The sequence below is a fragment of the Bombina bombina genome, chromosome 2, assembly GCF_027579735.1.
Source record: "Bombina bombina isolate aBomBom1 chromosome 2, aBomBom1.pri, whole genome shotgun sequence".
Lineage (NCBI taxonomy): Eukaryota > Metazoa > Chordata > Amphibia > Anura > Bombinatoridae > Bombina > Bombina bombina.
In genome coordinates, this window is record NC_069500.1 from 355,025,232 (window position 1) to 355,051,175 (window position 25,944).

Genomic DNA, 25,944 nt, shown 5'->3' on the forward strand with positions numbered 1-25,944 from the left:
TTCTAAGTCTGTCTGTACCACCGCCCACTACCAAACTCACTGCTCAGATTATTGCTGATCACTTCAAAATAAAATTTACACAATTAGAAAAACATAATTTATGCTTACCTGATAAATTCCTTTCTTCTGTTGTGTGATCAGTCCACGGGTCATCATTACTTCTGGGATATAACTCCTCCCCAACAGGAAATGCAAGAGGATTCACCCAGCAGAGCTGCATATAGCTCCTCCCCTCTACGTCAGTCCCAGTCATTCGACCAAGAATCAACGAGAAAGGAGTAACCAAGGGTGAAGTGGTGACTGGAGTATAATTTAAAAGATATTTACCTGCCTTAAAACAGGGCGGGCCGTGGACTGATCACACAACAGAAGAAAGGAATTTATCAGGTAAGCATAAATTATGTTTTCTTCTGTTATGTGTGATCAGTCCACGGGTCATCATTACTTCTGGGATACCAATACCAAAGCAAAAGTACACGGATGACGGGAGGGATAGGCAGGCTCATTATACAGAAGGAACCACTGCCTGAAGAACCTTTCTCCCAAAAATAGCCTCCGAAGAAGCAAAAGTGTCAAATTTGTAAAATTTGGAAAAAGTATGAAGCGAAGACCAAGTTGCAGCCTTGCAAATCTGTTCAACAGAGGCCTCATTCTTAAAGGCCCAAGTGGAAGCCACAGCTCTAGTGGAGTGAGCTGTAATTCTTTCAGGAGGCTGCTGTCCAGCAGTCTCATAGGCTAAACGTATTATGCTACGAAGCCAAAAAGATAGAGAGGTAGCAGAAGCTTTTTGACCTCTCCTCTGTCCAGAGTAAACGACAAACAAGGAAGAAGTTTGGCGAAAATCTTTAGTTGCCTGCAAGTAGAACTTGAGGGCACGAACTACATCCAGATTGTGTAAAAGACGTTCCTTCTTTGAAGAAGGATTTGGACACAAGGATGGGACAACAATCTCTTGATTGATGTTCCTGTTAGTGACTACCTTAGGTAAGAACCCAGGTTTAGTACGCAGAACTACCTTGTCTGAGTGAAAAATCAGATAAGGGGAATCACAATGTAAGGCTGATAACTCAGAGACTCTTCGAGCCGAGGAAATAGCCATTAAAAACAGAACTTTCCAAGATAACATCTTTATATCAATGGAATGAAGGGGTTCAAACGGAACACCCTGTAAAACGTTAAGAACTAAGTTTAAACTCCATGGTGGAGCAACAGCTTTAAACACAGGCTTGATCCTAGCTAAAGCCTGACAAAAGGACTGGACGTCTGGATTTTCTGACAGACGTCTGTGTAACAAGATGGACAGAGCTGAAATCTGTCCCTTTAAGGAACTAGCTGATAAACCCTTTTCTAAACCTTCTTGTAGAAAAGACAATATCCTAGCGATCCTAACCTTACTCCAGGAGTAACCTTTGGATTCGCACCAGTATAGGTATTTCCGCCATATTTTATGGTAAATCCTTCTGGTAACAGGCTTCCTAGCCTGAATCAGGGTATCAATAACCGACTCAGAAAAACCACGTTTTGATAAAATCAAGCGTTCAATTTCCAAGCAGTCAGCTTCAGAGAAGTTAGATTTTGATGTTTGAATGGACCCTGTATCAGAAGGTCCTGTCTTAGAGGTAGAGACCAAGGCGGACAGGATGACATGTCCACTAGATCTGCATACCAAGTCCTGCGTGGCCAAGCAGGTGCTATTAGAATTACTGATGCTCTCTCCTGTTTGATTTTGGCAATCAATCGAGGAAGCAGCGGGAAGGGTGGAAACACATAAGCCATCCTGAAGTTCCAAGGTGCTGTCAAAGCATCTATCAGAACTGCTCCCGGATCCCTGGATCTGGACCCGTAGCGAGGAAGTTTGGCGTTCTGGCGAGACGCCATGAGATCTATCTCTGGTTTGCCCCAACGTCGAAGTATTTGGGCAAAGACCTCCGGATGAAGTTCCCACTCCCCCGGATGAAGAGTCTGGCGACTCAAGAAATCCGCCTCCCAGTTCTCCACTCCCGGGATGTGGATTGCTGACAGGTGGCAAGAGTGAGACTCTGCCCAGCGAATTATCTTTGATACTTCCATCATTGCTAGGGAGCTTCTTGTCCCTCCCTGATGGTTGATGTAAGCTACAGTCGTGATGTTGTCCGACTGAAACCTGATGAACCCCCGAGTTATTAACTGGGGCCAAGCCAGAAGGGCATTGAGAACTGCTCTCAATTCCAGAATGTTTATTGGGAGGAGACTCTCCTCCTGATTCCATAGTCCCTGAGCCTTCAGAGAATTCCAGACAGCGCCCCAACCTAGTAGGCTGGCGTCTGTTGTTACAATTGTCCAGTCTGGCCTGCTGAATGGCATCCCCCTGGACAGGTGTGGCCGATGAAGCCACCATAGAAGAGAATTTCTGGTCTCTTGATTCAGATTCAGAGTAGGGGACAAATCTGAGTAATCCCCATTCCACTGACTTAGCATGCATAATTGCAGCGGTCTGAGGTGTAGGCGTGCAAAAGGTACTATGTCCATTGCCGCTACCATTAAGCCGATCACCTCCATGCATTGAGCTACTGACGGGTGTTGAATGGAATGAAGGACGCGGCATGCATTTTGAAGTTTTGTTAACCTGTCTTCTGTCAGGTAAATCTTCATTTCTACAGAATCTATAAGAGTCCCCAAGAATGGAACTCTTGTGAGAGGAAAGAGAGAACTCTTCTTTTCGTTCACTTTCCATCCATGCGACCTTAGAAATGCCAGAACTAACTCTGTATGAGACTTGGCAGTTTGAAAGCTTGAAGCTTGTATTAGAATGTCGTCTAGGTACGGAGCTACCGAAATCCCTCGCGGTCTTAGTACCGCTAGAAGGGCACCCAGAACCTTTGTGAAGATTCTTGGAGCCGTAGCCAATCCGAATGGAAGAGCTACAAACTGGTAGTGCCTGTCTAAGAAGGCAAACCTTAGATACCGGTGATGATCTTTGTGGATCGGTATGTGAAGGTAAGCATCCTTTAAATCCACTGTGGTCATGTACTGACCCTCTTGGATCATGGGTAAGATTGTCCGAATAGTTTCCATTTTGAACGATGGAACTCTTAGGAATTTGTTTAGAGTCTTTAAATCTAAGATTGGCCTGAACGTTCCCTCTTTTTTGGGAACCACAAACAGGTTTGAGTAGAACCCTTGTCCTTGTTCCGACCACGGAACCGGATGGATCACTCCCATTGTTAACAGATCTTGTACGCAGCGTAGAAACGCTTCTTTCTTTATCTGGTTTGTTGACAACCTTGACAGATGAAATCTCCCTCTTGGGGGAGATAATTTGAAGTCTAGAAGGTATCCCTGAGATATGATCTCTAGTGCCCAGGGATCCTGAACATCTCTTGCCCAGGCCTGGGCGAAGAGAGAGAGTCTGCCCCCTACTAGATCCGGTCCCGGATCGGGGGCTCTCGGTTCATGCTGTCTTTGGGGCAGCAGCAGGTTTCCTGGCCTGCTTGCTTTTGTTCCAGGACTGGTTAGGCTTCCAGCCTTGCCTGTAACGAGCAACAGCTCCTTCCTGTTTTGGTGCAGTGGAGGTTGATGCTGCTCCTGTTTTGAAATTCCGAAAGGGACGAAAATTAGACTGTCTAGCCTTAGCTTTGGCCTTGTCTTGAGGTAGGGCGTGGCCCTTACCTCCCGTAATGTCAGCGATAATTTCTTTCAAACCGGGCCCGAATAAGGACTGCCCCTTGAAAGGTATATTAAGTAATTTGGACTTAGAAGTAACATCAGCTGACCAGGATTTTAGCCACAGTGCCCTGCGTGCCTGTATGGCGAATCCTGAGTTCTTAGCCGTAAGTTTGGTTAAATGTACTACGGCCTCCGAAATGAAAGAATTAGCTAGTTTAAGGACTCTAAGCCTGTCCGTAATGTCGTCTAGCGTAGAGGAACTAAGGTTCTCTTCAAGCGACTCAATCCAAAATGCTGCCGCAGCCGTAATCGGCGCGATACATGCAAGGGGTTGTAATATAAAACCTTGTTGAACAAACATTTTCTTAAGGTAACCCTCTAATTTTTTATCCATTGGATCTGAGAAAGCACAGCTATCCTCCACCGGGATAGTGGTACGCTTAGCTAAAGTAGAAACTGCTCCCTCCACCTTGGGGACCGTTTGCCATAAGTCCCGAGTGGTGGCGTCTATTGGAAACATCTTTCTAAATATTGGAGGGGGTGAGAACGGCACACCGGGTCTATCCCACTCCTTAGTAACAATTTCAGTTAGTCTCTTAGGTATAGGAAAAACGTCAGTACTCGCCGGTACCGCAAAGTATTTATCCAACCTACACAGTTTCTCTGGTATTGCAACAGTGTTACAATCGTTGAGAGCTGCTAAGACCTCCCCTAGTAGTACACGGAGGTTCTCCAATTTAAATTTAAAATTTGAAATATCTGAGTCCAATCTGTTTGGATCAGAACCGTCACCCACAGAATGAAGCTCTCCGTCCTCATGCTCTGCGAGCTGTGACGCAGTATCAGACATGGCCCTAGCATTGTCAGCGCACTCTGTTCTCACCCCAGAGTGATCACGCTTGCCTCTTAGTTCAGGTAATTTAGACAAAACTTCAGTCATAACAGTAGCCATATCTTGTAATGTTATCTGTAATGGCCGCCCAGATGTACTAGGCGCCAAAATATCACGCACCTCCCGGGCGGGAGATGCAGGTACTGTCGCGTGAGGCGAGTTAGTCGGCATAACTCTCCCCTCGCTGTTTGGTGAAATTTGTTCACATTGTACAGATTGACTTTTATTTAAAGTAGCATCAATACAGTTAGTACATAAATTTCTATTGGGCTCCACCTTGGCATTGGAACAAATGACACAGATATCTTCCTCTGAGTCAGACATGTTTAACATACTAGCAAAAAAACTTACAACTTGGTTATAATCTTTTTTAGCAAAAAAACGCACTGTGCCTCAAAGAGGTACTAACGATTAAATGACAGTTGAAATAATGAACTGAAAAACAGTTATTGCATCAAACTTTAAAACAACACAACTTTTAGCAAAGGTTTGTTCCCATTAGTAAAAAACAACACTAATTAAATTTGTACATAAGAAAACAAAACAACGTTTTTTATACACAGTCACTATAAGAATTCTCACAGCTCTGCTGAGAGAATTTACCTCCCTTCAAAGAAGTTTGAAGACCCCTGAGATCTGTCAGAGATGAACCGGATCATGCAGGAAATATAAAAGTAGCTGACTGGAATTTTTTGATGCGTAGCAAAGAGCGCCAAAAACGGCCCCTCCCTCTCCCACACAGCAGTGAAGAGAAACGAAACTGTCACAATTAAAGCAAAAAACTGCCAAGTGGAAAATAATGCCCAAATATTTATTCACACAGTACCTCAGCAATGTAAACGATTCTACATTCCAGCAAAAACGTTTAACATGAGAATAGTTATTAAAAGGATTAGTGACCTTTAACACAGTAGTTCCGGTGAAATACCATCCCCAGAATACTGAAGTGTATACATACATGTCATTTTAACGGTATGGCAGGCTTTTCTCATCAATTCCATTCAGAAAATAAAAACTGCCACATACCTCAATGCAGATTCATCTGCCCGCTGTCCCCTGATCTGAAGCCTTTACCTCCCTCAGATGGTCGAGAACAGCAATATGATCTTAACGACTCCGGTTAAAATCATAGTAAAAAATCTCTGTCAGATTCTTCCTCAAACTCTGCCAGAGAAGTAATAACACGCTCCGGTGCTATTTTAAAATAACAAACTTTTGATTGAAGTCATAAAAACTAAGTATAATCACCATAGTCCTCTCACACATCCTATCTAGTCGTTGGGTGCAAGAGAATGACTGGGACTGACGTAGAGGGGAGGAGCTATATGCAGCTCTGCTGGGTGAATCCTCTTGCATTTCCTGTTGGGGAGGAGTTATATCCCAGAAGTAATGATGACCCGTGGACTGATCACACATAACAGAAGAAAGACATCTCTCTCTCACACACCTTAAATCAAGACCTCTTACCCACCCCTTTTATTAAAATAACTTCTCTCCTGTAACAGAGGAAGAAGTCTTCATACTCCTATCTTCAGCTCATCACACAACTTGCCCACTTGACCCTATTCATTCATGACTTCTTACCTCTCTCTCTCTCTGCTTCTCTAACCTTTGCCCTAACTCATCTTTTTAACCAGTCTCTCACAACTGGCGCATTTTCAGATACATTCAAGCATGCGTCAATCACACCAATCCTAAAAACCTAGGATCCCTCCACCCCCTCTATTGTTCGGTGTCCTTACTTCCCTTTGCCTCCAAATTATTGGAACAACTGGTCTATAATCACCCAACTCAATTTCTATTAACTAAATACTCACTTAATCCACTTTAATCTGGTTTCCACCCTAAAAACTCAACAGACATCGCTGCCACTAAAGAAACAAATGATCTTCTATTAGCTAAAGCAAATGGACACTACTCCTTACTAATTCTTCTGGATCTGCTGCTTTCAGCACAGTTGACCATCCTCTCTCTTAGATTCCAGTACCACTTATACGCTGATGATATCCAAAACTATCTTTCCTCTCCTGATGTCTCTGCCTCTTAACTCAACCAGATAATCAACCCTCTCTCTGCAATTTACTCTCGGATGTCCTTGCACTACCTCTAACTCAATCTGTCTAAAACTGAGCTGCTTTTTATTCCCTCCCCCCTCTTCGAGACATCCAACACCTGACATTTCTCTTCCAGTTGGAGACTCTATTCTCAACATTTCGGCCCAGGTTTGCTATCTGGAGTCACACAACTCTGAACTCACATTCACTCCACATATACAAGAGCTTCCAAGCCTGCCATGCACACCTATGCAACATCTCCAGAATTCGACCCTTCTTTACTCAAACTACAAAAATAATAATTCCCTCATTTTATCACACATTGACTACAGCAATACACTTATAAATGGCCTTCCCAAACACCACCTCTCTCCCCTCCAATCTATTATGAATGCTTTAGCTAGACTCATCATAAGTCACCAATTACATCAGCTGCTCCACTCTACAGTCTCTACATTGGCTCCCCATATACTCTAGAATACAATTCAGCCTCACTCACAACTATATGTCTTATCTCAGCTCTAAATACTTCCCGACCAGTCCTCTTCGATCAACCCCTGACCTATACCTCCTCTCTACTTCTATTATCTCTACTTCCCTCTCCTGCCTCCATGACTTCTCACATACTTCTCCTGTCCTCTGGAACTCTCTACCCCACTCCATAAGACTATCTCACACCTTTTATAGCTTCAAACGCTCTTTGAAAATACACCTATTCAAAGAGGCTTACTATCTCTCCTCTATTTCTCATCCTACCCAAAATAATTGTTGAACTGCCTTGACTCACTGCTGCAACTAGAATCCCCATGAGAAGCTACCCCAAACCTTAAGTTTCTGCACCTTCAACATGCAAACTGAAAGCTTTCCGGAGCAGAGCCTTCTTCCTCCTGTACTAGATTGTTTACTCTGTTACCTTTTTGTATTTTATCACAAACCCATGTCATTTTATACCCCATCTCTGTACCCCGTGCTACGTAATTCTGCGGCGCTATACAAATAAATGATAACAATAATGATGATAATAATATCACTCCCTAATTTGCAGCTTATCTATTTTTTCTGCTAAAGCCAAACAACGGATATCTTACATCAACACAATAACAATTGGAAACCCAGTCCTTCGCAAACGTAAAACTGGCTCCTCCCAAAAAGTGGTGGATGAGGTCTGACTATTGGAAATGAATTGCAGTAAACAAGGCGTTAATCTATTTCAATAAAATTTAGACTCTACTGATATGTTAATCTTTTGGCAGAAAAATACAAGATGTTTACTGTCCCTTTAAAACATTTTACTGGATTAGAGATTTAAGTTAGTGTTTTTGAAAATGTTTTACATTTTGTCATAGAGGATCAATTTACTCCATTACCACATTAAAAACATTAATGAAGGCTAGAGCTTATTAACGTAAACTGGGCTATTCTGAAAAAAACATTAATTGATGCCTGAATTTAGTTTAATATACTAACATTTAATTTATTTTATTTTATATGGGACAACCCTGGTGTATTAACAATAAATCACATGCAGCAATTTTTACACATAGACAGGTTGTTTTGGACCAATGTTCATATTACCTGATGGAATGAAGAAAGTGTGCCCTTGCTTGAGTTCAATTTTCTGACACCCTTGTGCTCGGTCTCCCAAAAAGATATCACTTTGTTTCCCTGATAGAAGCCATTCCTCATAAAGCTGTAAATTGTGCACAGTAGGAGGGATCAACCAAAATACCTGTGGGGAAATACAATTATTATACCATTTTGCATGGTAAAAAAATTGAACATATGTTTGCATACTGAAGTATATATGTTAGGAAAAAAATCATGTATTGGTAAAGGTTTATAATCTCTTCTCTTTACACAGTCAAAGTGATATCAAACTCCATTATGGTCAAATGTATTTATACAGTAGGGTCCACTACCACAATCTGTGTTTAGTTCAGGAATTCAGAAAAACATCATAATTTGCACTAATCAACAGCAACAATAAAATGTTGTTAGTATATGAATATCAAAAATTCTTAACATTTGTTATGACTACCCTTTAGATTAAAGGGACATTATCCCCTTAATGAATAGTGTAGTGTTGCCACTGGAAGGGAGTCCTGTGCTATTATGTACCAAAAAAAACCTTAAGGACCAGCAACATATAGGATACGTTGTGGCCGTTAAGAGGTTCAAGGAATAAAAAGGTAAAAATGTAAAAGGACCTATTTGCAGCATACTTCTATAAGCAAAATGCTTCTAATTAAAATGATTACTGTTTTTCAGCATCATAAGCACATTTCTTGTGAGTGCCGAGTGCACCATCATTCAAACACCATACCTTCTTAGAGAGTCAGAAGTGGCTTGTATGACACAAATTCAGTCTTCACTGACGCAACACACAATAACGAAAGCAAGAAATAGCAAAAGCGGAACAATACTATATAACCCTGAATAGGTAAAGCCTAGTCAGGGATCTTTTGTTTCGTGTGACCCAGTTCAATGGGGATAATTACCCATATTGTACTTGTCTGGATATAGTGGTTCTTATTGTGTTCTTTATGGTGTATATAGGTATTAGGACCAGACTTGCAAGTAGTTTTTAATTTCTTTTAATGGTATTTTATTTGATTCTTTTTTTTAATTGTGCTTCTAATAAAAGTTATATTTTAATATACATAAGGTTGAGACCTATATGTGATAACTATTTTGATTTATTTTTCTGAGTGGTAAGGGGATGCTCTTTTTTTCTTTGTTTGCTATTATGCAACACACAATAACACCAGCTCTCTCTGCAGGTAGGGTGTTTTAATCTTCAGTCTCAAGTCACACGTAGCATATGTGTGTATGCTGCTGAAGTATAATGCAGAAATGTATTAATGCACAATTTTCACCTATCACTTTAACACAGTAAATGTTTAAGATTGTAGTATAAAATGCTTAATTATCTGTAGTAAAACTATGCAATATACATTTATTATTTATTCAGTCCTTTTTTCCCTGTAATTTAACTAAAAACATGTTTTCCCAGTACCACTGAGTTTTTATAAAGTAATATGTGCTGTCTTCTTTTGCTGAGGACAAGCAGGGACAGATATACAACCGTTTATGAAAAAGAATGTGCAAACAATGGCTGTTTTATATCTTTATCCAATAGTCTTCAGCAAGAGAAGGATGAGGAGAAATCTGGGTTTTAACACTGCTGCACTACAGAACTGGGTGTGTGGGGCCCCTGCAACAATCAGCCGGGGGGAGGGCGCTTGTCTCTGTATGTATTTAGTCTCCCGGGGGGGGGGGGGGGGGGGGGATTGCTACACTACAGAAAAAATATTATTATTATTATTATTATCATCATTTATTTATAAAGCGCCAGCAGATTATGCATCGCTATAACATAAATTATGCTTACCAGATAATATCCTTTCCATCTGTACAGGTGGAGTCCACAGCTGCATTCATTACTATTGGGAATCAAGAACCTGGCCACCAGGAGGAGGCAAAGACACCCCAGCCAAAAGCTTAAATACCTTCCCCACTTCCATCATCCCCCAGTCATTCTGCCAAGGGAACAAGGAATAGTAGGAGAAATATCAGGGTGAAAAAGGTGCCAGAAGAAACAAGATAAAATTATGGCCGCCTATCGGAGGACACGGGCGGGAGCTGTGGACTCTCCCTGTACAGATGGAAAGGAAATTATCTGGTAAGCATAATTTATGATTTCCTTCTTAATACAGGGAGAGTCCACAGCTGCATTCATTACTTGTGGAAAATAATACCCAAGCTACAGAGGACACTGAATGCTAACGGGGGGAGCAGCCGCCCAACAAACAGATCCATAGAGATCTCATGTCAGAGACCCAAGAAGACGTCACTGCTCTCAAAATGAGCAGTAAACCCCTGAGGAGGCTAGAGTCTCGCTGTCTCCTTTTTTCAAGTGAAAGACACTCCTCAACTAAAATTAAGGAAGTTGACAATGCTTTCAGACCCTTGCACTTCCCAGATACAATAATTCAACAAAGATTCCTATGTAGCCTGAAAAAGATGTCAGGCCTGATTCCCTTAAAAAAGGTAAGAACCCTTTTCCTGCCAGAGAAGGAAAAGGACATATAAAAAATAAAAACCACAATCTCTCGATTGAAGTCAGAAATAGACACAACCTTGGGAAGAAAAACTAGCTAGGCTCATAGAACAGCCTAATTAAAGAGGAAAACCCAATAAAGAGTATGTGTTGCAAAGGTTGCAACACAGAGACTAAGGCACGTAGAAGCAATCTACAGACAGAGTATATCAATGAAGATAAACTTCAAAGACCACCTTCTGCAAAGGTACAAAAGTAGCTTGATGCAACCCCAAAAAATAAGATCTAAGCTCCAAGAAGAAGCATCAGATAGACACACTAGCCTGAATGCAGTCAGAGCCCTAGGAAAAAACTCCCAGAAGCTCAATAAGCCTCTAAGGCAGAAAAACACACAAGGCCCAGAAACTGTCCCAACAAGTAACTAGCTAGGAAGGTCCATCTCCAGATTATCCTGGAGGAAAAAAAAGGGAACCCTGGCAAGTCAGATAGAGTGCCAGGATGAATCATGCTCTTCCAGACAAAGGGGGGGGGGGGTCCTCCACACCTGCGATAGATGAGGAGGAACCAGCTACACACTGAAGGAGAGGACCGTAAACTCTCTGAAAAAAACTCTCTCTCGGCTAAGACCAAGCGACCTCTTGCAGCCCGCCTCCGAAGAATAACATTCGATGACGCAAAGGGTTCCTTGACTTAGCAGATCCCTGCGACAAGGTAACCCCCATGGAGGCGAAGCCCCTAAAATTACGATCTCGCTGACACAAATGTAGCAATCAGCCTCACTGATGCCTGCGCTTGCTAGGATCGAGCCATCACTCGAGAAAAAGTGATCTGGCAGACAAAGGAAAAAAAAGGTTGTATTGGACTTCCAAAGCACCGCTAAGGATCAATTAGCTCTGCCTGAGGATTCCTGAACCATGACACATTAATGGGAAACCTGTGATGGGTATGGACGTCCTGAGATTCTCGATCAACGTCCCCCTTCAGATACAAACATCCTAAAACCTTCCGATAGAGACCTTATCCCTGGATCAAGGAAATGATTGCAGGGAACATCCATCCCTGAAGATAACACTCAGAGAGTGAATCGCTGACAACGAGCAGTAGTGGGCCTCTGTCCACCACCAAACTCGAAATACTACCCTCTACGCAGAGGAATCTCTCTTTCTCAGAAAAAAATCTAAGCCACTGAGAGAAAAAAAAAGGCGGACTAGAATCCCTACACTGGGACAAACCCAGAAGACCAAACCCTCAGAGCAAAATGGTTGCCTGAGGAACCCTAAGAATAATCGGGAGGGAATCTCCTGAATCCACAGTCCCCCATAGGACACGCTCTCCCCAAACTGACAGGCTAGCGACTAAGTCAAAACCGCCCCGGGAGAGCTCAAAGAAATGTCCCTCAGGACAGGGAGATCTGGACAAAACACTGGAGAGTGAATCTCCCAACTGGTATTCCAGGTAAGACTGCTAAGACAGAATCCAAACAGCGCCCTGCCGATGTATTGGCCTCGGCTGAGATGAGACCTGTCAAAGGAAAAAACCCAAAAGGCAACACCCTCCACCACAGAGCCAGCGATGGCCTGAATGGGAAATGGAGGGTACAATCTAACTTCACAAGATCTAAGGAAAATCTTCCTGCCTGTAAAGACCAAGTTTGCATCCAGGGATCCATCCTGGTGCCTATACCAGAGAACTCTGGTCTAGATCCATCTTTGAGGATCGAAGAAGACACCATAGAACCAAAAAGGACGGGAGACCCCTACCTTTTTGGACCATGAAACAACAGTGGATGAAAATATTCTCACACTGCAATAGGTACCGGGACAATTATCAAAAGTCATCGGAAAAGCTTCCTTCTCTCTGCCACAAGACAAAATCAAGGGAAGAAAAACCGCCCGGAAAGGCAGGATGATAAGCCTAGCTCTGGCCTCTAGGACCCCTGGGACCGATATGATCCAGAATCAAACACCCATCCAAGATAGAACCTAAACCAGGTCCTTCCTGTCATCTAGGATAGATGGACCCGGCCTGGGCCAGAATAGCTAGAAATAACTCCTACCATGGAGTAGAGGGAAAAAAATAGACTTAACCAACATATTTGCCAGAGCAACTCAAAGACTAAACAGAAAATTCTGAAGTTCCAGCATATGCTAGAAGACTGAGAATAATCCAAAAACAAAAGAAGTATAAGCTCCATAGCTTAAATCTGTGCAGAAATATAGAGGGAACCATCACCTCGAACTCAGACCGAGATGCTTCCACAGAAAGTCTCCAGAAAACCCAACAACCAAAGTCGTCAGTATCAAATATCCCATAAGACAAAACATCCTGCTAAAAGAAGTTTCTACAACAACCAAGAGCTCTAAACAAAAAAACTATACTGAAAAAATTGATAGCCAAGAAGGAATGTGCAAAAACAATGTCCTGCCTGTCCTCCGACACAAACCCCCCTATAGAGCTCGGAACTGGGATTTTAAAATACAAAACAAAAAAGGAAAAAAATATAGACGAGAAGAATAGGATCTCCATCCTTCTCCACTTATCTAATCAAGATCGCTATCTGTTTTCAAAGTCTGAGATTTGACTGAGGGATCAGTACTAGGAACCTCTAACATCGCCAAAACATATTTTAGAAGCAAGCACAGGCATGCCATTCTAAATCTAAATGCTAAATCCTCTTCAGTCGGAGGAATCAAATCAGCAGACTCCGACCCTGGAGGTCCTACCTCTAAAGCCTCAGAGGGAACCGCATCCCCAGATGACTGATTGGATACAGACGGTCCCTGGGCAGGAGTGCATGATTTAACCTTTCGCTTGCACGTAGCAGGAAGAGGCAAAATCGCTAAGGCAGTAGAGATGGCCATGCGGACCTGCGCAGTAACCTCTGGTGGAAAAATGCCCCCTTTAGGCGAAGGAGCAGCAGTACCCGGGGAAACTGCATGTGTAGGAACAGAAGAATCTAGGGAACACACCTCACAGGACGAAGAATCCTCAGAGGTGGACGGCTCAGTGGTCTCTAACATCTCATCAACCAATGTTGAGAAGGAGAGCAGATTATAGAACTATGCAATGTTCTTCATACCAACATCGGAGAGGTTTGTAAGCGTGTGAGGGGCGTCCAGTTCCATCAACATATGCACATGACTTCATGGTAACACCCTTAGTGGGCGTATATGTGTAGCCATGGTTATGGACGTAAATATTTATCAGTCCGGTAGCGCTCTACAATCTAGGCTACTTATGTCTTATTGTGCAACTCTGGCTGCTATAATAACTGGATTAACCATATCAGATCTACTGTGTAACGTAACAAAATACTGTAACATGGTGTATGCTCAAGTTAGTGCGCTGCTGCCTTTAAGCATAGATATGTCCCATTAAATGTATCTATATGCATTATAGAGTGAATACCGCTAGGACCCATTAACTTGACAATATCAAGCTGCAACAACGTTATCATAAACGGATTTTCAAAGATATAAGCAAACTGTAAAAGCATGTATAGATATCATAAGGGAAAAGGTCACAAACAGTAACTATACAGGTAGTATGCAGTAACTAATCACAGATGGAGTTACAAAATCTTATGTGGTACATATAACTGCATAAAATTTTTTGGAAAGACATACTCCAGATGTACAAAAAACATCAGTAGTACATTGAATCAACTACATCTATTTACAAACAAATAATAGTTTTTAGGCAGGCAGTGATATCCCTAGTTTTAAGATATGCTACGATTGTTAATGCAATCATATCTGAACAAAAATATCAGCAATAGTATCGCTAACAGAAAAGACAGAAAAAATAGAAATAACTAGATGAATAAACTATTATAGATAATATCAGCAGGGCCAAGTGACCGGTAGTAATGATGGTTATTAGCAAGCATTTATCCTTGAGCATATACCATGTTACAGTATTTTGTTACGTTACACAGTAGATCTGATATGGTTCATCCACTTATTATAGCAGCCAGAGCTGCACAATAAGACATAAGTATCCTAGATTGCAGAGCGCTACCGGACTGATAATAAATATTTATGTCCGTAACCATGGCAACACATATTTGCCCACTATGGGCGTTACCATGATGTCATGTGCATATGTTGATGGAACTGGATGCCCCTCACACGCTTACAAACATCTCCTCTGATGTTGGTACGAAGAACATTGCATAGTTCTATAATCTGCTCTCCTTTCCAGCATGTTTAGATCATGGTAAGAATACAGTGTTTGCCTGTGACGTATCTGACATCATGACGCACTAAGGCATTCAGTAAATCCCTAGATGTCCCATTATACAATACCTTACACTTCCGGTATACAGTGGGTTTAGATGCACTTATGTGTACACTGCTGAGTATCAAGGCTATTAATTTCATTTTTGTATTATTATGTCAATGATTGTTAGTCATGAAATTGCACCATTATTATTTGTTTTGCACTTTGATGAACGATGTATTTTGAAATGTGAATACCCTTTGTGTTGTTGATGTTGATTTTGCTTTATTGATATTACTATGACAACCCTTTTGGCATTTTTTTCTGTTGGGGGAGGGACTTACTACTGTTTATAAGTCAGTTATGTGTTTGCACTGTTGTTGGTCTGATAAAGGGGTGAACACCCTGAAACGTCACTGTGGAATAAAAAGTTTGGATACACTTTATAAGACAAGTGAGTGCTTTGTCTAATTAAAGGGGCAGTAAACCTAGAAAATAATGTTATATAATTCTGCACATAGTGCAGAATTATATATCATTATCTTAGCCAAACTTTATTCAACATAATATTGCCGGTGAAATTTGATTAAAAAAACAGAATTTATGTTTACCTGATAAATTACTTTCTCCAACGGTGTGTCCGGTCCACGGCGTCATCCTTACTTGTGGGATATTCTCTTCCCCAACAGGAAATGGCAAAGAGCCCAGCAAAGCTGGTCACATGATCCCTCCTAGGCTCCGCCTACCCCAGTCATTCGACCGACGTTAAGGAGGAATATTTGCATAGGAGAAACCATATGGTACCGTGGTGACTGTAGTTAAAGAAAATAAATTATCAGACCTGATTAAAAAAACCAGGGCGGGCCGTGGACCGGACACACCGTTGGAGAAAGTAATTTATCAGGTAAACATAAATTCTGTTTTCTCCAACATAGGTGTGTCCGGTCCACGGCGTCATCCTTACTTGTGGGAACCAATACCAAAGCTTTAGGACACGGATGAAGGGAGGGAGCAAATCAGGTCACCTAAATGGAAGGCACCACGGCTTGCAAAACCTTTCTCCCAAAAATAGCCTCAGAAGAAGCAAAAGTATCAAACTTGTAAAATTTGGTAAAAGTGTGCAGTGAAGACCAAGTCGCTGCCCTATATATCTGATCAACAGAAGCCTCGTTCTTGAAGGCCCATGTGGAAGCCACAGCCCTAGTGGAATGAGCCGTGATTCTTTCGGGAGGCTGCCGTCCGGCAGTCTCGTAAGCCAATCTGATGATGCTTTTAATCCAAAAAGAGAGAGAGGTAGAAGTTGCTTTTTGACCTCTCCTTTTACCGGAATAAACAACAAACAAGGAAGATGTTTGTCTAAAATCCTTTGTAGCATCTAAATAGAATTTTAGAGCGCGAACAACATCCAAATTGTGCAACAAACGTTCCTTCTTTGAAACTGGTTTCGGACACAGAGAAGGTACGATAATCTCCTGGTTAATGTTTTTGTTAGAAACAACTTTTGGAAGAAAACCAGGTTTAGTACGTAAAACCACCTTATCTGCATGGAACACCAGATAAGGAGGAGAACACTGCAGAGCAGATAATTCTGAAACTCTTCTAGCAGAAGAAATTGCAACTAAAAACAAAACTTTCCAAGATAATAACTTAATATCAACGGAATGTAAGGGTTCAAACGGAACCCCCTGAAGAACTGAAAGAACTAAGTTGAGACTCCAAGGAGGAGTCAAAGGTTTGTAAACAGGCTTAATTCTAACCAGAGCCTGAACAAAGGCTTGAACATCTGGCACAGCTGCCAGCTTTTTGTGAAGTAACACAGACAAGGCAGAAATCTGTCCCTTCAGGGAACTAGCAGATAATCCTTTTTCCAATCCTTCTTGAAGGAAGGATAGAATCTTAGGAATCTTAACCTTGTCCCAAGGGAATCCTTTAGATTCACACCAACAGATATATTTTTTCCAAATTTTGTGGTAAATCTTTCTAGTTACAGGCTTTCTGGCCTGAACAAGAGTATCGATAACAGAATCTGAGAACCCTCGCTTCGATAAGATCAAGCGTTCAATCTCCAAGCAGTCAGCTGGAGTGAAACCAGATTCGGATGTTCGAACGGACCCTGAACCAGAAGGTCTCGTCTCAAAGGTAGCTTCCAAGGTGGAGCCGATGACATATTCACCAGATCTGCATACCAAGTCCTGCGTGGCCACGCAGGAGCTATCAAGATCACCGACGCCCTCTCCTGATTGATCCTGGCTACCAGCCTGGGGATGAGAGGAAACGGCGGGAACACATAAGCTAGTTTGAAGGTCCAAGGTGCTACTAGTGCATCCACTAGAGCCGCCTTGGGATCCCTGGATCTGGACCCGTAGCAAGGAACTTTGAAGTTCTGACGAGAGGCCATCAGATCTATGTCTGGAATGCCCCACAGCTGAGTGACTTGGGCAAAGATTTCCGGATGGAGTTCCCACTCCCCCGGATGCAATGTCTGACGACTCAGAAAATCCGCTTCCCAATTTTCCACTCCTGGGATGTGGATAGCAGACAGGTGGCAGGAGTGAGACTCCGCCCATAGAATGATTTTGGTCACTTCTTCCATCGCTAGGGAACTCCTTGTTCCCCCCTGATGGTTGATGTACGCAACAGTTGTCATGTTGTCTGATTGAAACCGTATGAACTTGGCCCTCGCTAGCTGAGGCCAAGCCTTGAGAGCATTGAATATCGCTCTCAGTTCCAGAATATTTATCGGTAGAAGAGATTCTTCCCGAGACCAAAGACCCTGAGCTTTCAGGGATCCCCAGACCGCGCCCCAGCCCATCAGACTGGCGTCGGTCGTGACGATGACCCACTCCGGTCTGCGGAATGACATCCCTTGTGACAGGTTGTCCAGGGACAGCCACCAACGGAGTGAGTCTCTGGTCCTCTGATTTACTTGTATCTTCGGAGACAAGTCTGTATAGTCCCCATTCCACTGACTGAGCATGCACAGTTGTAATGGTCTTAGATGAATGCGCGCAAAAGGAACTATGTCCATTGCCGCTACCATCAAACCGATCACTTCCATGCACTGCGCTATGGAAGGAAGAGGAACGGAATGAAGTATCCGACAAGAGTCTAGAAGTTTTGTTTTTCTGGCCTCTGTCAGAAAAATCCTCATTTCTAAGGAGTCTATTATTGTTCCCAAGAAGGGAACCCTTGTTGACGGAGATAGAGAACTCTTTTCCACGTTCACTTTCCATCCGTGAGATCTGAGAAAGGCCAGGACAATGTCCGTGTGAGCCTTTGCTTGAGGAAGGGACGACGCTTGAATCAGAATGTCGTCCAAGTAAGGTACTACAGCAATGCCCCTTGGTCTTAGCACAGCTAGAAGGGACCCTAGTACCTTTGTGAAAATCCTTGGAGCAGTGGCTAATCCGAAAGGAAGCGCCACAAACTGGTAATGCTTGTCCAGGAATGCGAACCTTAGGAACCGATGATGTTCCTTGTGGATAGGAATATGTAGATACGCATCCTTTAAATCCACTGTGGTCATGAATTGACCTTCCTGGATGGAAGGAAGAATAGTTCGAATGGTTTCCATCTTGAACGATGGAACCTTGAGAAACTTGTTTAAGATCTTGAGATCTAAGATTGGTCTGAACGTTCCCTCTTTTTTGGGAACTATGAACAGATTGGAGTAGAACCCCATCCCTTGTTCTCTTAATGGAACAGGATGAATCACTCCCATTTTTAACAGGTCTTCTACACAATGTAAGAATGCCTGTCTTTTTATGTGGTCTGAAGACAACTGAGACCTGTGGAACCTCCCCCTTGGGGGAAGCCCCTTGAATTCCAGAAGATAACCTTGGGAGACTATTTCTAGCGCCCAAGGATCCAGAACATCTCTTGCCCAAGCCTGAGCGAAGAGAGAGAGTCTGCCCCCCACCAGATCCGGTCCCGGATCGGGGGCCAACATTTCATGCTGTCTTGGTAGCAGTGGCAGGTTTCTTGGCCTGCTTTCCCTTGTTCCAGCCTTGCATTGGTCTCCAAGCTGGCTTGGCTTGAGAAGTATTACCCTCTTGCTTAGAGGACGTAGCACTTTGGGCTGGTCCATTTCTACGAAAGGGACGAAAATTAGGTTTATTTTTTGCCTTGAAAGGCCGATCCTGAGGAAGGGCGTGCCCCTTACCCCCAGTGATATCAGAGATAATCTCTTTCAAGTCAGGGCCAAACAGCGTTTTCCCCTTGAAAGGAATGTTAAGTAGCTTGTTCTTGGAAGACGCATCAGCTGACCAAGATTTCAACCAAAGCGCTCTGCGCGCCACAATAGCAAACCCAGAATTCTTAGCCGCTAACCTAGCCAATTGCAAAGTGGCGTCTAGGGTGAAAGAATTAGCCAATTTGAGAGCATTGATTCTGTCCATGATCTCCTCATAAGGAGGAGAATCACTATCGACCGCCTTTATCAGCTCATCGAACCAGAAACATGCGGCTGTAGCTACAGGGACAATGCATGAAATTGGTTGTAGAAGGTAACCCTGCTGAACAAACATCTTTTTAAGTAAACCTTCTAATTTTTTATCCATAGGATCTTTGAAAGCACAACTATCCTCTATGGGTATAGTGGTGCGTTTGTTTAAAGTGGAAACCGCTCCCTCGACCTTGGGGACTGTCTGCCATAAGTCCTTTCTGGGGTCGACCATAGGAAACAATTTTTTAAATATGGGGGGAGGGACGAAAGGAATACCGGGCCTTTCCCATTCTTTATTAACAATGTCCGCCACCCGCTTGGGTATAGGAAAAGCTTCTGGGAGCCCCGGGACCTCTAGGAACTTGTCCATTTTACATAGTTTCTCTGGGATGACCAACTTGTCACAATCATCCAGAGTGGATAATACCTCCTTAAGCAGAATGCGGAGATGTTCCAACTTAAATTTAAACGTAATCACATCAGGTTCAGCTTGTTGAGAAATGTTCCCTGAATCAGTAATTTCTCCCTCAGACAAAACCTCCCTGGCCCCATCAGACTGGGTTAGGGGCCCTTCAGAACCATTATTATCAGCGTCGTCATGCTCTTCAGTATCTAAAACAGAGCAGTCGCGCTTACGCTGATAAGTGTTCATTTTGGCTAAAATGTTTTTGACAGAATTATCCATTACAGCCGTTAATTGTTGCATAGTAAGGAGTATTGGCGCGCTAGATGTACTAGGGGCCTCCTGAGTGGGCAAGACTCGTGTAGACGAAGGAGGGAATGATGCAGTACCATGCTTACTCCCCTCACTTGAGGAATCATCTTGGGCATCATTGTCATTGTCACATAAATCACATTTATTTAAATGAATAGGAATTCTGGCTTCCCCACATTCAGAACACAGTCTATCTGGTAGTTCAGACATGTTAAACAGGCATAAACTTGATAACAAAGTACAAAAAACGTTTTAAAATAAAACCGTTACTGTCACTTTAAATTTTAAACTGAACACACTTTATTACTGCAATTGCGAAAAAACATGAAGGAATTGTTCAAAATTCACCAAATTTTCACCACAGTGTCTTAAAGCCTTAAAAGTATTGCACACCAAATTTGGAAGCTTTAACCCTTAAAATAACGGAACCGGAGCCGTTTATAACTTTAACCCCTTTACAGTCCCTGGTATCTGCTTTGCTGAGACCCAACCAAGCCCAAAGGGGAATACGATACCAAATGACGCCTTCAGAAAGTCTTTTCTAAGTATCAGAGCTCCTCTCACATGCGACTGCATGTCATGCCTCTCAAAAACAAGTGCGCAACACCGGCGCGAAAATGAGGCTCTGCCTATGATTTGGGAAAGCCCCTAAAGAATAAGGTGTCTAAAACAGTGCCTGCCGATATTATTATATCAAAATACCCAGAATAAATGATTCCTCAAGGCTAAATATGTGTTAATAATGAATCGATTTAGCCCAGAAAAAGTCTACAGTCTTAATAAGCCCTTGTGAAGCCCTTATTTACGATCTTAATAAACATGGCTTACCGGATCCCATAGGGAAAATGACAGCTTCCAGCATTACATCGTCTTGTTAGAATGTGTCATACCTCAAGCAGCAAGAGACTGCTCACTGTTCCCCCAACTGAAGTTAATTGCTCTCAACAGTCCTGTGTGGAACAGCCATGGATTTTAGTGACGGTTGCTAAAATCATTTTCCTCATACAAACAGAAATCTTCATCTCTTTTCTGTTTCTGAGTAAATAGTACATACCAGCACTATTTCAAAATAACAAACTCTTGATTGAATAATAAAAACTACAGTTAAACACTAAAAAACTCTAAGCCATCTCCGTGGAGATGTTGCCTGTACAACGGCAAAGAGAATGACTGGGGTAGGCGGAGCCTAGGAGGGATCATGTGACCAGCTTTGCTGGGCTCTTTGCCATTTCCTGTTGGGGAAGAGAATATCCCACAAGTAAGGATGACGCCGTGGACCGGACACACCTATGTTGGAGAAAAGAGGGTTTTTCAGACCGCCGCTCTTGCTCTACTGAGCGGGTCTGGTTTTCCCCATGAGCGCATATAGGCACCTGTCTAGTCACAGCCCGGCCCGATCGCACTATTATACTCAATGTAGCTCGCTCCCGCTATCAGACAGAGCAGGAGCGAGCTGGATTGAGTGTAATGGCGCGATCGGGCCGGGCTGTGACTAGACAGCTGCTCAGATGCGCTCAGGGGGAAAACCAGACCCGCTCAGTATTGTTGGCTATGTGAGTGCAGAATTAGTACTCACCAATCAGAAGCTTCTCTTCACTGAGCTTACCAACATGACTTCCAGTTGTATCCAGTAGAGAGCCCATCCACTGTTTGTACAAGTACAGCAGAGGATCTGAGAGGAAAATAACATAATTTATGTAAGAACTTACCTGATAAATTCATTTCTTTCATATTAGCAAGAGTCCATGAGCTAGTGACGTATGGGATATACATTCCTACCAGGAGGGGCAAAGTTTCCCAAACCTTAAAATGCCTATAAATACACCCCTCACCACACCCACAATTCAGTTTAACGAATAGCCAAGAAGTGGGGTGATAAGAAAGGAGCGAAAGCATCAAAAAATAAGGAATTGGAATAATTGTGCTTTATACAAAAAATCATAACCACCACAAAAAAGGGTGGGCCTCATGGACTCTTGCTAATATGAAAGAAATGAATTTATCAGGTAAGTTCTTACATAAATTATGTTTTCTTTCATGTAATTAGCAAGAGTCCATGAGCTAGTGACGTATGGGATAGCAGATACCCAAGATATGGAAACTTCCACGCAAGAGTCACTAGAGAGGGAGGGATAAAATAAAGCCAGCCAATTCCGCTGAAAAATTAATCCACTACCCAAATCAAAAAAGTTTAAATTTTTATAATGAAAAAAACTGAAATTATAAGCAGAAGAATCAAACTGAAACCGCTGCCTGAAGTACCATTCTACCAAAACTGCTTCTAAAGAAGAGAAAACATCAAAATGGTAGAACATAGTAAAAGTATGCAAAGAAGACCAAGTCATTGCTTTGCAAATCTGATCAACAGAAGCTTCATTCTTAAAAAGCCCAGGAAGTAGAAACTTACCTAGTAGAGTGAGCCGTAATCCTCCGAGGCGGGAATCCACCCGACTCCAAATAAGCATGATGAAACAAAAGTTTAAGCAAGATGCCAAATAAATGGCAGAAGCCTTTTGACCTTCCTAAAACCAGAAAAGATAACAAATAGACTAGAAGTCTATCTGAAATCTGAATAGCTTCAACATAGAATTTAAAAAAACTCTTACCATATCCAAAGAAAGTAAGAATCTCACCAAAGAAGTTTTAGGAAAACAATAATTCCTCCCTAATGTTGTTAGAATTTACAACTTTAAGTAAGAATTGAAATGAGGACAGCAAAAACCACCTTATCCTGATGAAAAAATCAGAAAAAAGAGATTCACAAGAAAGAACAGATAATTCAAAAACTGTTCTAGCTGAAGAGATGTCAAAAAAGAACAATACTTTCCATGAAAGTAATTAATGTCCAGAGCAAGCATATGCTCAAATAGAAGAGCCTGAAAAGCCTTCAGAACCAAATTAAGACTCCAAGGAGGAGAAATTGGCTTAATGACAGGTTTGATACGAATCAAAACTTGAACAAAATGATGAATATCAGGAAGTAACACTGCCTTATCCTGATGAAAAATCAGAAAAGGATATTCACAAAAAAGAGCAGATAACTCAAAAACTCTTCTAGCAGAAGAAATAACCAAAAGGAACAATACTTTTCCAAGGAAGTAATTTAATGTTCAGAGAATGCATAGTTTCAAACGGAGGAGCCTGTAAAGCCCTCAGCACCAAATTGAGACTCCAAAGAGGAGAGATTGAATTAATGACAGGCTTGATACGGACCAAAGCCTGTACAAAACAATGAATATCAGGATGATAAGCAATCTTTCTGTGAAAAAAGAACAGAAAGAGTAGAGATTTGTCCTATCAAAGAACTGAAGACAAAACCTTATCCAAACCAACCTGAAAAAATTATAAAATTCTATGAATTTTAAAAGAATGCCAAGAAAAACAGAATTTATGTTTACCTGATAAATTACTTTCTCCAACGGTGTGTCCGGTCCACGGCGTCATCCTTACTTGTGGGATATTCTCCTCCCCAACAGGAAATGGCAAAGAGCCCAGCAAAGCTGGTCACATGATCCCTCCTAGGCTCCGCCTTCCCCAGTCATTCGACCGACGTAAAGGAGGAATATTTGCATAGGAGAAATCATATGATACCGTGGTGACTGTAGTTAAAGAAAATAAATTATCAGACCTGATTAAAAAACCAGGGCGGGCCGTGGACCGGACACACCGTTGGAGAAAGTAATTTATCAGGTAAACATAAATTCTGTTTTCTCCAACATAGGTGTGTCCGGTCCACGGCGTCATCCTTACTTGTGGGAACCAATACCAAAGCTTTAGGACACGGATGAAGGGAGGGAGCAAATCAGGTAACCTAGATGGAAGGCACCACGGCTTGCAAAACCTTTCTCCCAAAAATAGCCTCAGAAGAAGCAAAAGTATCAAATTTGTAAAATTTAGTAAAAGTGTGCAGTGAAGACCAAGTCGCTGCCTTACATATCTGATCAACAGAAGCCTCGTTCTTGAAGGCCCATGTGGAAGCCACAGCCCTAGTGGAATGAGCTGTGATTCTTTCAGGAGGCTGCCGTCCGGCAGTCTCGTAAGCCAATCTGATGATGCTTTTAATCCAAAAAGAGAGAGAGGTAGAAGTTGCTTTTTGACCTCTCCTTTTACCAGAATAAACAACAAACAAGGAAGATGTTTGTCTAAAATCCTTTGTAGCATCTAAATAGAATTTTAGAGCACGAACTACATCCAAATTGTGCAACAAACGTTCCTTCTTTGAAACTGGATTCGGACACAAAGAAGGCACGACTATCTCCTGGTTAATGTTTTTGTTAGAAACAACTTTCGGAAGAAAACCAGGTTTAGTACGCAAAACCACCTTATCTGCATGGAACACCAGATAAGGAGGAGAACACTGCAGAGCAGATAACTCTGAAACTCTTCTAGCAGAAGAAATTGCAACCAAAAACAAAACTTTCCAAGATAATAACTTAATATCAACGGAATGTAAGGGTTCAAACGGAACCCCCTGAAGAACTGAAAGAACTAAATTGAGACTCCAAGGAGGAGTCAAAGGTTTGTAAACAGGCTTGATTCTAACCAGAGCCTGAACAAAGGCTTGAACATCTGGCACAGCTGCCAGCTTTTTGTGAAGTAACACAGACAAGGCAGAAATCTGTCCCTTCAAAGAACTTGCAGATAATCCTTTCTACAAACCTTCTTGAAGAAAGGATAGAATCTTAGGAATTTTTACCTTGTCCCAAGGGAATCCTTTAGATTCACACCAACAGATATATTTTTTCCATATTTTGTGGTAGATTTTTCTGGTTACAGGCTTTCTGGCCTGAACAAGAGTATCAATGACAGAATCTGAGAACCCTCGCTTTGATAAGATCAAGCGTTCAATCTCCAAGCAGTCAGTTGGAGTGAGACCAGATTCGGATGTTCGAACGGACCTTGAACAAGAAGGTCTCGTCTCAAAGGTAGCTTCCATGGTGGAGCCGATGACATATTCACCAGGTCTGCATACCAAGTCCTGCGTGGCCATGCAGGAGCTATCAAGATCACCGATGCCCTCTCCTGATTGATCCTGGCTACCAGCCTGGGGATGAGAGGAAACGGCGGGAATACATAAGCTAGTTTGAAGGTCCAAGGTGCTACTAGTGCATCTACTAGAGTCGCCTTGGGATCCCTGGATCTGGACCCGTAGCAAGGAACCTTGAAGTTCTGACGAGAGGCCATCAGATCCATGTCTGGAATGCCCCACAATTGAGTAATTTGGGCAAAGATTTCCGGATGGAGTTCCCACTCCCCCGGATGAAATGTCTGACGACTCAGAAATTCCGCTTCCCAATTTTCCACTCTTGGGATGTGGATTGCAGACAAGTGGCAGGAGTGAGTCTCCGCCCATTGAATGATTTTGGTCACTTCTTCCATCGCCAGGGAACTCCTTGTTCCCCCCTGATGGTTGATGTACGCAACAGTCGTCATGTTGTCTGATTGAAACCGTATGAACTTGGCCTTTGCTAGCTGAGGCCAAGCCTTGAGAGCATTGAATATCGCTCTCAGTTCCAGAATATTTATCGGGAGAAGAGATTCTTCCCGAGACCAAAGACCCTGAGCTTTCAGGGGTCCCCAGACCGCGCCCCAGCCCACCAGACTGGCGTCGGTCGTGACAATGACCCACTCTGGTCTGCGGAAGCTCATCCCCTGTGACAGGTTGTCCAGGGACAGCCACCAACGGAGTGAATCTCTGGTCCTCTGATCTACTTGTATCGTCGGAGACAAGTCTGTATAGTCCCCATTCCACTGACTGAGCATGCACAGTTGTAATGGTCTTAGATGAATTCGCGCAAAAGGAACTATGTCCATTGCCGCTACCATCAAACCTATTACTTCCATGCACTGCGCTATGGAAGGAAGAGGAACAGAATGAAGTATTTGACAAGAGTTTAGAAGTTTTGATTTTCT

General features: G+C 42.5%; 1 protein-coding gene across 3 annotated transcripts in view; it reads right to left on the bottom strand.

The window, feature by feature from the left end:
- KDM2B (lysine demethylase 2B) overlaps positions 1-25,944 on the bottom strand; it is a 1,014,988-nt gene that overhangs the window by 460,221 nt on the left and 528,823 nt on the right. For all 3 annotated transcript variants that reach the window (XM_053701743.1, XM_053701744.1, XM_053701742.1), the window contains exon 8: positions 8,167-8,320. In XM_053701743.1, coding sequence (XP_053557718.1) covers positions 8,167-8,320 — 154 coding nt within the window. The remainder of the gene's footprint in view (positions 1-8,166; positions 8,321-25,944) is intronic.